Here is a 15864-nt window from a genome sequence, read left to right as displayed (position 1 = left end):
GAAAAAATTAACAAAATTGATAAACCCTAGCCAGTTTGATCAAAAAGAAAAAGGAACCAAATAAATAAAATCAAGAATGAAAGAGGAGAGATCACAACTAACACAGCAGAAATACAAACAATAATAACAGAATATTATGAGCAATTATACACCAATAAAATGGGCAATCTGGAAGAAATGAACAAATTCCTAGAAATATATACACTACCAAAACTGAAACAGGAAGAAATAGAAAATGTGAACAGACCCATAACCAGTCAGGAAATCGAATTAGTAATCAAAAATCTCCCAAAAAACAAGAGTCCGGGGCCAGATGGCTTTCCAAGGGAATCCTACCAAACATTTAAAGAAGAGTTAACACCTACTCTCTTGAAGCTGTTCCAAAAACATAGAAATGGAAGGAAAACTTCCAAACTTTTTCTATGGAGCCAGCATTACCTTGATTCCAAAACCAGACAAAGACCCCACTAAAAAGGAGAACTACAGACCAATTTCCCTGATGAACATGGATGCAAAAATCCTCAACAAGGTATTAGCCAACCGGATCCAACAATACATTAAAAAATTATTTACCACGACCAATTGGGATTTATACCTGGGATGCAGGGCTGGTTCAATATTTGCAAAACAATCAATGTGATACATCACATCAATAAAAGAAAGGACAATAACCACATGATCCTCTCAATAGATGCAGAGAAAGCATTCAACAAAATATAGCATCCTTTCTTGATAAAAACCCTCAAGAAAGTAGGGACAGAAGGATCATACCTCAAGATCATAAATGCCATATATGAAAAACCCAACGCTAATATCATCCTCAATGGGAAGAGAAACTGAGAACTTTTCCCTTAAGGTTAGGAACAAGACAGGGATGTCCACTCTCACCACTGTTATTCAACATAGTACTGGAAGTCTTAGCCTCAGCAATCAGAGAACACAAAGGAATAAAAGGCATCCAAATTGGCCAGAAGGAAGTCAAACTTTAACTCTTCGCAGGTGACATGATACTCTATATGGAAAACCCTTAAGATTCCACCAAAAAACTGCTAGAACTGATCCATATTCAGCAAAGTTGCAGGATATAAAATCAATGCGCAGAAATCGGTTGCATTCCTATACACCAAGAATGAAGCAACAGAAAGAGAAACCAAGGAATTGATCCCATTTACAGTTGCACCAAAACCCTTAAGATACCTAGGAATAAATCTAACCGAAGAGGTGAAAAATCTACATACTGAAAACTATAGAAAGCTTATGAAAGAAATTGAAGAAGACACAAAAAAATGGAAAAAGATTCCATGCTCCTGGATAGGAAGAACAAATATCGTTAAAGTGTCAATACTACCCAAAGCAATCTACATATTCAATGCAATACCTCTCAAAATAACACCAGCATTCTTCACAGAGCTAGAACAAACAATGCTAAAATTTGTATGGAACCAGAAAAAACCCGAATAGCCAAAGCAATCTTGAAAAAGAAAACTGAAGCTGGAGGCATCACAGGCCCAGACTTCAAGCTGTATTACAAAGCTATAATCATTGAGACAGTATGATACTGGCACAAAAACAGACACTCAACTCAATGGAACAGAATAGAGAACCCACAAGCGGACCATCAAATGTGTGGCCAACTAATATTGGACAAAGCAGGAAAGAATATCCAATGGAATAAAGACAGTCTCTTCAGCAAATGGTGCTGGGGAAACTGGACAGCGACATGCAGAAAAATGAACCTGGACCACTTTCTCACACCAGACACGAAAATAAACTCAAAATGGATAAAGAACCTAAACAGAAGACAGAAAGCCATCAAAATCCTAGAGGAGAAACCTCTTTGACCTTGGCCACAGCAACTTCTTACTCAACACGTCTCCGGAGGCAAGGGAAACAAAAGCAAAAATGAACTACTGGGACCTCATCAAAATAAAAAGCTTCTGCACAGCGAAAGAAATAATCAGCAAAACTGAAAGGCAACTGACAGAATGGGAGAAGACATATGCAAATGACATATCAGATAAAGGGTTAGTATCCAAAATCTATAAAGAACTTATCAAACTTAACACCCAAAAAACAATCCAGTGAAGAAATGGGCAAAAGAAATGAATAGGCACTTCTCCAAAGAAGATATCCAGATGGCCAACTGACACATGAAAAGATGCTCAACTTCACTCATCATCAGGGAAATACAAATCAAAACCACCATGAGATACCCCCTCACACCTGTCAGAATGGCTAATATTAACAACTCAGGCAACAACAGATGTTGGCGAGGATGCGGAGAAAGAGGATCTCTTTTGAACTGCTGGTGGGAAGGCAAACTGATGCAGCCACTCTGGAAAACAGTATGGAGGTTCCTCAAAAAATTAAAAATAGAGCTACCCTATGACCCAGCAATTGCACTACTAGGTATTTATCCGAGGGATACAGGTGTGCTGTTTCGAAGGGACACAGGCACCCCCAGCAGCACTATCGACAACAGCCAAAGTATGGAAAGCGCCCAAATGTCCATCGATGGATGAATGGATAAAGAAGATGTGGTATATACATATACTGGAGTATTACTTGGCAATCCAAAAGAATGAAATCTTGCCATTTGCAACTATGTGGATGAAACTAGAGAGTATTAGGCTAAGCGAAATAGTCAGAAAAAGACAAATATCATATGATTTCATTCATATAAGGGATTTAAGATAAAAAACAGATGAACATACAGGAAGGGAAGCAAAACTAATATAAAAACAGGCAGGGGGACAAAACATAAGAGACTCATAAATATGGAGAACAAACGGAGGGTTGCTGCAGGGGTTGTGGGAGGGGGGATGGGCTAAATGGGTGAGGGGCATTAAGGAATCTACCCCTGAAATCACTGTTGCACTATATGCTAACTTGGCTATAAATTTAAAAAACAAAGAAATAAAGAACTCCTACTGAGTCGAATATCATCTCCTAAAAGTTCGCAGCAACCCAGAATATGGCCTTCAAATGAGGTCACCCTGGGTGAGAGTGGGCCCTAAGTCCCATGAAGTGGATGGGCCTGAGTTACGAGCCAAGACACAGCAGGGACCGGCAGGAGTCAAGCTGACACCTGGAGTTCAGACCGGCCTCCAGACCCGGGAGAGAATTTCTACGGCTTGAAGCCATGCAGTTTGTGGTTATTTGTCAGGTCAGCCATGGCAAACCGACATACACCGGAGCCCCAGAGTGGGTGACTCATCACCTGGTTCCCCAGAGGCTGATAGACAGTCTGAAAACCACTGGTAGGAATAATCTCATCTTCCTCTCGGTTAGATTTTAATTTGTTTACGGTATTCAATTATACCATAATTAAATATGGTATATGGTATTTATACCATATTGTATATGGTATTTAATTATACTTAATTATAAGTATACACGTATACTTTCTGTCACAAAACATCCACAAAGGTCTGTCTCTTGACCTCAGCTCAGGTCCCGATCTCACAGTTTGTGAGTTCGAGCTCCACATCGGGCTCTGCGCTGGTAGTGCAGAGCCTGCTTGGGATTGTCTCTCCCTCTCTCTCTGCCCCTCCCCTGCTTGTGCTCCCTCTCTCTCTCTCTCTCTCAAAATAAATAAATAAACTTAAAAAAACAAACAAACAAAAGAATTAGCAAACGGAACTACGGTTTTTCCCAGCTTAAGACCAAACACCTTAATCGATCTGCCTATGTGAATGGGATGGGAACGCAGTCTGAATTTCAGCCCTGGGTATCCGAGGAGCTTTTCAACCCGACGGGGGCCTCCCGACCCCCTAACCTATCACCTCAGTGCTGCGAACCCGCCCCCTCCTTTCAGCCCCCAAACTAGCAGCGGCCATCCAGCCTGCACCCGCCGGCCGTCTCTGACCTGTGGCAGGATGACTTTCTTCAGCTGCTCCGGAGTGAAGTGCTCCACGTAGGCCTCCAGGTGAGACAGCAGCACCATCCGCACGTGCTCCTCGTGCACCTCAAACAGCTGCAGCAGCACAGGGATCACCCGCGACCGGAACAGGGCCGGCGACAGCAGGCAAGGCACTTCTCCCCGCGCGCTGTCTACCCCGCGATCAGAGGCGGTTCCGTGTGAAGAAGCAAATGGTCATTTCGGCAAAAGGAGCACGAAGGATAATTTAGAAACTGAGCCCAGAGCTTCCCACACATTCTAGGCCCCAAAGCAAAGGACACCTTTCTGGTTGACTCAGATTACTCAAGGGTCAACGACCTTAAACACGCTCTGCCTTGTGAAATACTGTGCCACGCTGAACCTGCAACAGAGAAAGCTTGCGTATTTTAAGGGACTCCTGAATCAGTAACTCTTTATACATCTGTGTTTAACCAGTGAGGAATTTCATATACTAGGGTAGATCAAGGACCGTGGCTGCAATTTCATCTGCAGAACCAGGAGGTGTTAAATGTCACAATGGGATTTGATGCCGGGCGGTCCTCTCTTCCTGCCAGTTATGGTAGCGGTGATCAGAGATCGCCGTCACAATCATGTGGGGGCCTTTACAAATAAATAAATACATATATAGTCCTGCCCCGGCTGTCCCACCATCAGTGGATCGGCCATACAGGCACATTTTTAAAAAGGTCACCAGGTGATTCAGAAGCACACCGCCATCTAAGATCTACTGAGTAAAGGGATGGCAGCTGGGAAGAAAAACTCCAGGACCTGAGACGGATGTCATGTGTGTCGGCTACAGTTGAACTGAAAACAGACACAGAAACAAAAACCCTCAGGGAATAACAAAGGCTGTAACAAAATTCTATGCTGTAAAACAGGTACCTATGCTGCTGCTTTGTTGGGTGGAGATCTTTTAAGAAAATAAATTCTGAAAATAAATTCTCTAACCTGGTACATTCCCATCTCCAGTGCTTATGAAGTTACAGAGTATCAGAATAATAACCTTAATTGCACATTCAGAAAAACACTGGAGCTCCAGGTAGGAAAGTCATCTCCTGCCTTTCAGTCTTTCCACTGAAAATATAAAATAAGTGGGTTGCTCTTAGGAAGCCAGAAGGCACAGGCCTAGGTGTGCCTGGGTGGCTCAGTCAGTTGAGTGTCCAGCTCTTGATTTCAGCTCAGCTCATGATCCCAGGGTCATGGATTGAGCCCTGTGTCGGGCTCTGCGCTGAGCGTGAAGCCTGCTTAAGGTTTTCTTCCCTCTGCCCGTCCCCCGTTTACACTCTCTCTAAAAAAAAAACCAAAATTAAAGGGGCGCCTGGGTGGCTCAGTCAGTTAAGCTTCTGACTTCAGCTCAGGTCATGATTTCATGGTTCGTGAGTTTGAGCCCCACACCGGGCTCTAGGCTGTCAGCACAGAGCCCGCCTCAGATCTTCTGTTCCCCTCTCTCTCTGCTCTGCCCCACTCACGTGCGCGCTCTCAAAAATAAACGTTAAAAAAATACATTAAAAAAAAAAGAAGGCACAGGCCTAACTGCAAATGCAAAAGCCCTGTGAGGACGTACGCCTTATCTTAAAACTTCATGCGCGTTGCATACTTGAATCTTAGGTGTTTATGTGTGCGTGTGTGTATGTGTATATGTATGGTTTTCCCAATATACCACCTTCTACAATAAATCTGACTCTCCAAGAAGATGCTCCTTATTTACCCCATGGGCTCTGGTACCCAGGTTTGAGTCAAGATAATCACCTCAGGGATCAATGACTCTTTTGGAGCCATACTCTAACTACACCATGCAGTAATCTCAGTCTGCTCAAATAAGGACTAATAACACCCGAAGTCCTTAATTACCAATAATCCTCTGAAAAAAATTCACCTTTTTTGGGGCCAAGCAGATGAGGCAGAAAACTCTTAACGGCTACTGGCTCTGCAAACACCAACTGATTAAGCAGAAGAGGCACCAACCGCGAGGCGATCAACTCCTCGGACAAGCAGCTGACTCTGTCCAGCAGGAATCTGAGGGGAAAGAAGAAAAGCCTGGGCAGCCGGTGGTGCCACTGTAGCCGCTTCCTCGTCCAGTGTAGACACACGCAGCCCTCCCCTACTTCAGTCAGAGGGAGGCACGGGGAAACGTGGCCAGAGGAGGTGAACGGCCGATGCAGGGGATCTAAGAAAAAACGCAGGGGGTGCGAGACAAGGCCGCCAGCGCACACACAAGGTCCCATCCACGCTACGAAGGATGCAGGATGTTAGATTATCTGAAGTTTCCATAGGAAACAAAATTCAGGCTTTTCTTACTAACTCCCTAACGTCACACCCGTCAAAGCCCTCTGTCAAGAACACACAGGTAATGGGGGGTGGGGGGGAGAGGGACAGTATCACGGCCGCTGCACAGCCACCCTGTGCGGATGGTCCTGCTCCTGCTGCGCGGAGAGGCCGTCAACAGGGCTCCCCCGGGGCTCGTTCGGTTCCCGCCACCTCTTCCGATGGCCACCCCCACGCAGCTGTCGCCCTGGCATCCAGGCCCCTTCCAGGACCCCCAGTGGGGCTGCCCTCCTCTGCAAGCCCGGTGCCCCGGCCCACGAACGTGCTCACGGCTCTTCTGCCCTTAAAAAAAATCCTTCCCAGGGCGCCTGGGTGGCGCAGTCGGTTAAGCGTGCCACTTCAGCCAGGTCACGATCTCGCGGCCCGGGAGTTCGAGCCCCGCGTCAGGCTCTGGGCTGACGGCTCAGAGCCTGGGGCCTGCTTCCGATTCTGTGTCTCCCTCTCTCTCTGCCCCTCCCCCGTTCATGCTCTCTCTCTGTCCCAAAAATAAATAAACGTTGAAAAAAAAAAAAAAAATCCTTCCCGACTCCATCCCCTTCTTCGGCTACTCTCCGCTGGCCCTTCTCCAAACCTTCCCGCAGGTCTTCCCCAGTGTCCGCGCTCTCGCCTGCCTTCTGAGCACATCTCCGCCAGCGCGGCTGGGCTCCCCACGCCCTCAAATAGCTCCTCAGACGGGGCGCTCTCTGGGCGCCTGACGGCGTCCCCTGCCCTTCCTGAGCTTTACTCTGCCGAGGACGCCGCCTTCCCGGCCTCCCCCGCACCTCCTCCGGCCATCGCTGCTCCGTCTCATTCCTCGACCACCATCTTAGAAGGCTGGGTGGGGGCCCCAGGGTCAGTTTGGGCATGCCGTGCCCCCCATGCGACCGCTTTCTCTGGGAAACCGTCACCAACGGCAGGCCAGTGAACCCCAATACTCCTCTCCGGCTCATCGGCTGCGCGCATCTCGCCCCGGCTTCAGAGCCACCTGGTCAAAGGCCCACGCGCATCTCTGTCTAGAGTCCCACGACCCCTTCACGCCGACGCCCTGAACACCCAGCTCCTCACATTCCCTGCGCGCGAGGGCCTCTCCTCGGGTATCCTCCGGCGCTCTTGGTGACGATCGCCACGGCCTTGCCAGCATTAGAAGCGGGGCTCATCTGTGTCGTCCTCCTCGTACCGTCGCTGCCTCACCTTGGGCCTCCCATCGAGGCCCACCACAGGCCACTGGCCGACCCAAGTCCCGTAAGAAATCACTCTGCGCCCTCCAAGGGCAACAGAGGGAGCCGCCTCCAGGGAGATCCGACCGTTTCACAGCCCGCGTGCTCCGCTCACAGACAGCGGCAATGCTCCTCACGGCCGCGTCCGAGGGTGCCCACCTCTCACCCACTGCGGTGTGGGAACGCGCGGACTCACCCGCCTGCCTGCTGCTCCGTACACGAGGCACAACACCTCCGTGCGTTACTTCGCGGTGCCCTCTGCCTGCCATACCTCTTCTCTAACCACCTCCTCCCTCGACCTCTGGGCCGTCGGGACGCCCCGCGAGCTCGGTCACCGCTTAAGCACTAACTAGCCATCCCAGGGCCCAGCAGAAAGCCCGACACGCAGGCAACGTTCAAAAAACTTTGTCCAAGAAAGTAAACGTCGGACTCATCTCTCTGGAGATGAGTCATTACGCGGACTTAACCCAAGGTACTGAATTTTAAGCCCTTAACTTTCTGGACTTACTTGAAAAATTCAGTTTTTTCCTCTTCACTCTTCAATGTTAAACTTTTCAAGAAATTCACAACTTCTAGAAAATCATTCCTAAATGCCAAAGAGAAAAAAAAAAAAACATGCAGGATGGCAAATTAGAGAAGGTGTATTCAATACTGAAGCCATAACCACAGACCGGGCTGTAAAAATACTCAAGGAAACATTCTCCTCTGCCAGTTCGAAGACTCCATTATATAGGGGCGCCCGGGTAGCTCAGTTGGTTAAGCATCGGATTCTTGATTTCTGCTCAGGGTCACGATCTTGTGGTTTGTGAGTTCGAGCCCTACGTCGGGCTCTGCGCTGGCAGCACAGCCTGCCTGGGATTCTCTCCTTCCCTCTCCTTCTCTGTGCCCCTCCCCGCCGCGCGCACACTGTCTCTCTCCAAAAAAATAAATGAACGTTTAAAAAAAAAAAAAAACCTCTTAAAAAAAAGAAGACTCTATTATAACGGAGTCGCTCAAGAGACAAATACTGCGAACGAGCCCGTGGAGCATCTGGCGTCTTAAGAACAGCAAAGAGATGCGCGAAGAGGATTCAGGCTCCGGCACACACGGTGGGCACACCGACGCCCGCCACCTCGGCGGTGTTTTTGCAACCACAGTCACGGGAACCTGCTCTGCCACAGGATGTGGTGAGCGGAGCCATCCTGGCAGAAATGGAAGCGATGCAGTGAAGCATTGCAAAACAGCCGCTGAACCTCAAGTCCGCTCCAGTGAGAGCCGTCAAAGGGGCCGGGGAGACCGGCATGTCCGTGCCAGTCACGGGAGGCTCCCCATTTCTCCTGCCGGAAGCCGTGCAGTCATCTCCTCAGCCAGGTGGGGGGGGGCGGGAGGGGGGCCTGTGGGCCCCCCGGGGGGAGGGCGGCTTGCATCGAGTCCGGCGGGAGGAGGCTGCCAGGCCGGGGCCGACGCTTCAGCACACGGCCCCACCGCATGGCCAGCCACCTGGGGCTCCCCATTTACACCTGCACCCCTTTCCCTCTGGCTTTAGTAGCAGAAGAAAAGCACAAATGTCACAACCAAAGCCTAATCGAGTTCGCGCAGCTGCCTCGGCAAGAGATGCCGGCCCGGGTCCTCCCGCTGGCTTCTCCTCACGGGCAACCGTCAGATTTCAGGAAGGGGGAGCTGGTGTGTGTTCTGGCTTTCTCTCCCATCTCTGTTTAAAACACAATTCTTGGGGGGCACCTGGAGGGCTCAGTTGGTCAAGCGTCTGACTTCGGCTCTGGTCACGATCTCATGGTTCATGGGTTTGAGCCCTGCGTCAGGGCTCTGTGCCGTGTGCGTGGAGCCCGCTTCAGATCCTCTGTCCCCCTCTCGCTGCCCCTCTCCCACTCGCGTGCTCTTTCTCTCTCAAAAATAAACAAACGTTTAAAAAAAAATACAAAAATACAATTCTTACTAAACAACTCTTTTATCAAACAGTGGAGAGAATCTATTTGCTATGAAGGAGTCTTTGTAGAGACCTTGTATCAAGGTAAGTACGATATTGCTATGAATCCTCTAAAAGGACACAGAAACACCTTGGTTAAAAGACTCCTGTGACGGGAAAGGTTTTGAACAGTTTCTTTGAAACCAGAGTGGCCAATAAAATCCTAGTAATTATAGTGAAACTACCTGTGCCCCATTTAATAACATGGACCCTAGTCCTATGGGAGAGGTAATTCACCCCCTCGGAGGAGAGCACTGGCTTTCCCTCCGCTCCGGTTTGTCTCAGGCTCTCCAACCGCTGACACGTAAGGATCCTTAGTTTCAAAAGGACAGAACATCAGTTTTGCTACTAAAAGTCATGAATGTGAAATTAACCTGTGCGGAATTTCTGCGGTCACGGAAATGAAGAAAAGGAGGACACGTAATTGAAACTAACCTTGAAGAGAGGTCCAAAACCATCTCTGAATCCAGCGGCAGTATTAACCTTATATTGTGCCCCTCCCTCTAAATCGACTTCCTTGCGTTTCCATCACGCATTACCAAACAAACACGACAATCTTCTGCCTGAAGACAAACGAGCTCCTTCCCTCTCCCCCAACAAGAAAACTTTTCAACAACAACAAACTCCTAGAACACAATGGCAGCAGAAAGGAGCGGCCGTGTTTATGAAGTTTCTCGATTACCTGACCGGTGCCACCCACTAGATGCAGCGTGGCTTTTAAGGGCTCTGGCTGTAACTTCCAGACCCAGGCCTTCACCACAGTTAAAGATTTATAGAACTTCCTGTGGTAGGAACCCAAGAGGCAATCCACTCTCGCCCCCTATCCTCCCATGCGGATGTGACTTGACCTCTCCTATGCCAACAGAAGGGACTGTGTGACCCGGGGGCCCCGAAACCCCACCAAGGGACGCGGCACCTGCGAGCGGCCGGGGAAGCCCGCCGGGTGCCCTCACCTGAAGAAGTCATGGGACAGTAAGGTGCGGAGCGGCGGCCGACATGTGGGGATGGGATTCAGCAGGGTTGAGTGCAAGGTCTGTTGGAAGCTGGAGAGAACGTCCGCTGAAACTGAAATCCAGAGGTACAGTTAGTTTCCAAGCCTTCTCCCTCCTTTCAGGACCTCTATAGCTGGAGACTGACGGGAGCAAAAACCAACCTGTAAAAAGCCCAAACAAACAAAGCCCTGGCTGTTGCTAAACAGCTTCCGGCTCACCTGAAGCCACACTCCTTGGCAGGTGTAGAAAATTCATCTGCCAACACATCCAGCCCCACCCCCACGGGCCTCACCTCTGTGTCCTTATCTCCCAGCGGCAGGTGTAACTCAGCTCGGGCCTAGAGGAAGTTTAAGAAGTGGCTGGTCTGAGGGCCTTATGGACCAGGGTTCCTCACCCACAGAACAAGAAAAGTTATCTGAATGACTGTGTTTTCTATTCTCTCCAGGATGGTGCATAATTACCACCATTCTAGACACAGAGGAGTAGTGGGTTCATTCCCCACAGGGCATGCCTTAGGGCCTTAATGGGGTTTAATTCTCAAGTATCCAGGCTGAGACAATTTAGAGCGAGCAGCCGAAGGGTGCTTGTAACTTCAGGATGCTGCAGAAGCCTGGTAAAAGAAGTTGCGTTAGAAGTGCCCAAAGCTTCGGCAAAGTGCGAGCCAGGCCGGGAAGGGGCCTAACGAGGCATGTACCCCCCCCCACCCAGGCCCGTTAACGGGCGGACAACCTAAGGCCTGGGGTGGCTGGACCAGAATGAAGCAGGCCACCAGGCGCGCCATCAAAGAGCTCGAAAGAGAGAAGAAAACAATGTGTTCAGGAGCCTGGGCTCTTCGGGGCAACAAAAGAAAAGGTAATGAGTAAATTACATCAAGAAGAAAAAACTCAAAAGGACTTGGAAAGAATAAAGATAAGGAAACGTCCAGCTTGATTCAGATTAAATAAAAAGTGCCGAATCCTCCTCTCTTCTTCAGATCGTTACATATAAATCGATAACAGCACTCATTTACTTGGCTGACTCAATAAGGAACAGAGTCTTTAGACCACAAGTACCGATACTGATTGATAAGATTATAACACGTGATATAAACAGAGTCGAAAGTGGTTCCTACTTAAAATTCTTTAAAACTCTGCAAAGAAATCAAAGCTTCTTTCCTCAGGGCTGTTAAGATCTGCCATACACAAGTTATCTGGTAAGCAACAGGTTCCTTACTATGGTCAAAGACTGTGGTCCTCTGAATCCACCCAGAACAGGCTGTGAATGACCTTCCTGCTTATTCTGTGGATGTAATAGTGCAACAACTCACCCTGTCCACTTAAGACTGTGAGCAAACTTTCCACCAATGTCCCAAATGAATAGGCATCCCGGGCATGTCCATGTGACTCTGGCAGAGTTGTGAATTCTGGAGACTAAAAGCAGTAAAGATCATTAAACCTAGAGAATCTGCCTTAGAAACCCGATCTACATTTTCTCTGAAGCACTCTCTCCCGTTTTTATACTCAAAGCCAACTATAGAGTACCACACACTGGCTTGCAGGCTCTTAAAACCATGAGGGAATGCAATTTATCAAAGATTTTAAAATATCAAACAAGGGCCAAAAGAGACAAAGGGCCTAAATATGATATATGTCTGTGGCTTTCAAAAATATTTTTGACGGCAACCCACGTTTTTAAAAATTTTATTATTATTATTATTGTTAGTGGTGGTAGTACACACACACACACACACACACACACACACATAAATACACATAATGGTAACAAAACTTTTATAAAACAATACTCAGACTTACTGATATTTTCTATTTTATTCCTCCTCCCCTTCCCCCCCCCCCAATAACTGTCAGGACCTCTAACTTGATTTAAAACCCACAAGTCAGTCTGAAAAACACTAGTACATACACATAGTACTGATTTGGAACAACCTGATTTATTTCAAGTCTTAGGTCTATATTCAAGGTTATAGTTGGGTTGGTATTTCCTGTATGTCTCTGGGGATCGTGGTCTGTTTTACAGTAATTGTAAGAAAAAATTTAGAGGGAGCGACGGCCTTCGCGTGTCCTGGCAAATATAATCTTTCTTCACCGGCAGCTGGTGGTGAAGATAAGAAACAAAAACAGAATAGAAAGGTTCATCAACCTAGGGGAGAGATCTGTAGATGGACCTTTGTCAGACAAGATCATTAACGTCAATAATCATGCTTGCGTGCACGTTGGAGCCCTACCTCACGACCGGCGGGCAGACGAGTGGCTTGGGTGCAGCTCAGGGACGGCTAGGGCTGCTGCTTCCCCAGCTCTTAGGGCTTCCAACAGAACACCAAGACCGTGAAATGGGGATGAAGCACCAACCCTGTTCACACGGAGGTATTTAATGGTAACACAGGGGTCTGTACGACCCAAAAATGTACGCAGACTGTCCAGAAAAAGGCTCCCTGCTGTGGTGATAAGATTAATCCCAGACGCCGTCACGGCCAAAGGAATTATGAGGCATCTACAACTTAGCCAAGAAAGAGGGGGCAGACGAAAGGTTCTTTTAAGTTTCATACAAAGAAGCCTTCGTTACAGCTGAAGCGTATCATCTTACCATCTCTTCAGGAGGGATAGATGCTGGGTCTCTTACTGACTGAATACTCCTCAGAAACTAGACAGAGAAATAAATTAGGGAAAATAATTCATACACAGGTTTGGTGAACCAATGTCTTACACCAAGTTACAGAAGCAACCAGCAATGCAAAAAGCAGCAATGAAGCCTTCTAACTGACACACATGTTAAATACACAAACTTAAAATCTCGCTACTTAAAAAATGTGAATACAGTACCTGGCACAGCACGAGGCTCAGCAGAAAACACCTGTAAGTGCCCTTTCCTCTCCCCTGCAGCTGGTTTAGGATGCCCTCTGCTGGTCAGAGGCATCTCTGCACCTGCTTTCCTTACACTGATAATTAGGAATACTTTCACATCCTGCAGAGTTATTAACGAGTGAAAGCCTTTTCTAGCATAGAACAAATCTATCAATAATCTTCCTGCTGAATTAGGTCAATCTTAAGGCCTTCTGCCACATGAGATATAAAAGTTGAGGACCTTGTCAACTACGGAGATAACATCCACAGAACAAGTACATTCATTCACCGATTCAAAGATTAGTTTTCAAGTGCTTCTATGTCCCACACACCACTTAGGGCACTAGGAGCACAAAGGGAATACGATACAGTCCCTGCCGCCAGCCAGGTGCTCACAACCTAGAATGTAAACTGAGAACCGCAGTAACAGGTGCTGAGTGCCATATGGAAGCACAGAAGGAGAGACTGATTTCGTTGGGCGGGGAGTAGTACCCAGGGGAGGGCTTCACAAAGAGACTGAGCTAGAACACAGACTTCAGCTTCATCTTACATGCCACAGAGAGCCCGTGGGAAGAAAGCATCTCAGCGACAGAAAGGCACACACAGGAAGAAGCGGGTGAAAGGCACCGCCCACCCAAGAGCACAGCTGAGCTGCATAGACCGGGGTGCGGGTGCGGCCCGAGAGGAGCTCAGTGACTGTAAGTGTAGGTCGAGCTGAAGGCAGGCTCGGGGAGAGCCTGTGAAGGGCCTTACACGCCATGGTAAAGAATTTGGAAGAGAAGTCAAGGAGTGAGTTACAAGCCATTGGACTGAGATGTAAGGTGACTTCTGAGAAGAAAGGGACCACCTGGGGCAGAAAGCATCGGAGGAACACCTTTGCGGGGAGAAGGAGCGTCTGACCTCGGCGAGAGCCCATGAAGGTGCGCATTCAACATGGCCCCCTTGCGGAGGCCCCACGAGAGAACGGGGAACCAGACTGAGTCAGTATGCCAATGAGCCAGCACTTTAGTACGGCTACCGTGATGGGACTGGGTTTGTTGTTGTTGTTATTGTTGTTTTTAGAAAGAGCAAGTCTAGTGGCAATGTGCAAAATGATTAAAAACAGGAAATAGAACAGAAAGGTTCATCAACCTAGGAGGGCAATGTGTAGAACCTGGTCAGGCAAAACCATTAAGAGGTACCAGAAGCAGCAACAACACAGCCCACGAGGAGCTGAGATGTTCGCGTCCTAACTCCGGCTGTTAGCGCACGATGGAGGACTTCGGACAACTTGGACGGCTGTTAATGAACATTTCCTGACTACCTAATGCGTCCCAGGCACTATTCCGGGTGGAGATGTAAAAATAAGCCAAAGAGACTCTCGCACCCTCAAGAAGCTCAAATACTGGGAAAGAAATCGGACACACAAAGGTAATTTCAATATTAAACATTAAGTGGTGTCATTAAGGACAGGGTATTATAGGAATAGAAGGGGAGAGCATTTAATTAAAAATCTGACCAAGCCATTTTACCCCTCGGTCTCGAGTTCCCGAGCTACCAACTGAGGAAACGAGAATAAAGGAAGCCTCTGAAAGAATAAACTCCTACAATTCTATGAATCTGGCATCGACAAAAAAGTCCAGTGTCCAAAGCTAGGATCACCCGAACACCGAAGGAGGGTCCCGAGGTAAGAACCGCCCACTAAAATGCTATCCGATTCCGGGTGCCACAGAGGGCCTGTCCCCTGGCTTACCTCGGGTGTGGCCTGAGGAACTTTGCAGACGGTCTCCATCCCCCCCAGCTTCCAGTGGCCGTCCTCACTCACAAACACAGATGACAGGCAGACGTTGTTGTGTGTCAGGTGCCCCTGGAGAAAAAGAACAGGAAGAGGCTGCCGCTAGAATCTGTGAGGCAGAAGTTCTAAAGAACTAAAAACTGATCGCCGAAAGAAGCTAAGGCAAGTCCGCCCACCTGTGGCACAATAAACGAAGCACAACTTTAAGGAGGGACAAACCGAACAAGCCTGCGTATGCATTACGAGGTCGGAGGGAAGGAAAAACGCGATGGACAGGCTTCTGTTCTCTCCCCTGCCCAGTGAGGCAGGTTAATGAAACAAAGGCATGACAGCAGGGCGCAGATTCTGCACGTCCCCGCCTCCACGCCAGGCAGGAGGGATGGTACGCACACAGGTACACGTCGTCATGGCCCGGAGCGTGTGCCTCCCTTTAAAGGTGAAGTTTATCTTTGCTCCCCTAGGCTGCTGTACTTTCTCCTCTAAATTCTTTCTCACCTACATTCTAGCACGAACCCAGAAATCTTCCCCTGAAATCTTGTCAGGAGGCCTTAAAAATTTCTGCCGGAAGAAGAGGAAAATGGACTAACGGTAAGGCCCACTAGAAATACCTCACAGAGCACAGATGTGACAGGATACGGGACCAGAAAACATAGTACGGTCAAGTAAGTAAGAAGGAAGAAGGCAAGGAGAACAGAATTCAAGTACGTGTATGTTTTTTCCCCCAAACTGGAAATCATTTCAGTAAACAAGTGCGTTTTACATATCCTACTTGCCAGAAAAGCGTGTACATATTTTGATATAAAACATTCCAAGATATATATATCCGTTTTAAAGGAAGGTTCAGAATAGTACGGATGGTATTTTTGCATTTGA

General features: G+C 48.0%; 1 protein-coding gene across 10 annotated transcripts in view; it reads right to left on the bottom strand.

Annotated features, from left to right (window-relative positions):
* Positions 1-15864, bottom strand: part of SCYL3 (SCY1 like pseudokinase 3) — a 42203-nt gene that overhangs the window by 12086 nt on the left and 14253 nt on the right. For 8 of the 10 annotated variants that reach the window (XM_040451613.1, XM_040451614.1, XM_040451615.1 and 5 more), the window contains 7 exons: positions 14950-15063; positions 12961-13017; positions 11684-11786; positions 10339-10450; positions 7931-8008; positions 5778-5917; positions 3869-4053 (listed from right to left, as the gene is read on the bottom strand). In XM_040451613.1, coding sequence (XP_040307547.1) covers positions 3869-4053; positions 5778-5917; positions 7931-8008; positions 10339-10450; positions 11684-11786; positions 12961-13017; positions 14950-15063 — 789 coding nt within the window. The remainder of the gene's footprint in view (positions 1-3868; positions 4054-5777; positions 5918-7930; positions 8009-10338; positions 10451-11683; positions 11787-12960; positions 13018-14949; positions 15064-15864) is intronic. The other 2 variants (XM_040451621.1, XM_040451622.1) reach the window with 2 other exon arrangements.

Source organism: Herpailurus yagouaroundi, unplaced genomic scaffold (genome assembly GCF_014898765.1).
Source record: "Herpailurus yagouaroundi ecotype Mexico unplaced genomic scaffold, PumYag 205, whole genome shotgun sequence".
Taxonomy (NCBI): domain Eukaryota; kingdom Metazoa; phylum Chordata; class Mammalia; order Carnivora; family Felidae; genus Herpailurus; species Herpailurus yagouaroundi.
Note: the sequence above shows the minus strand (reverse complement) of the source record. Positions and strands in the feature narration are given on the sequence as shown.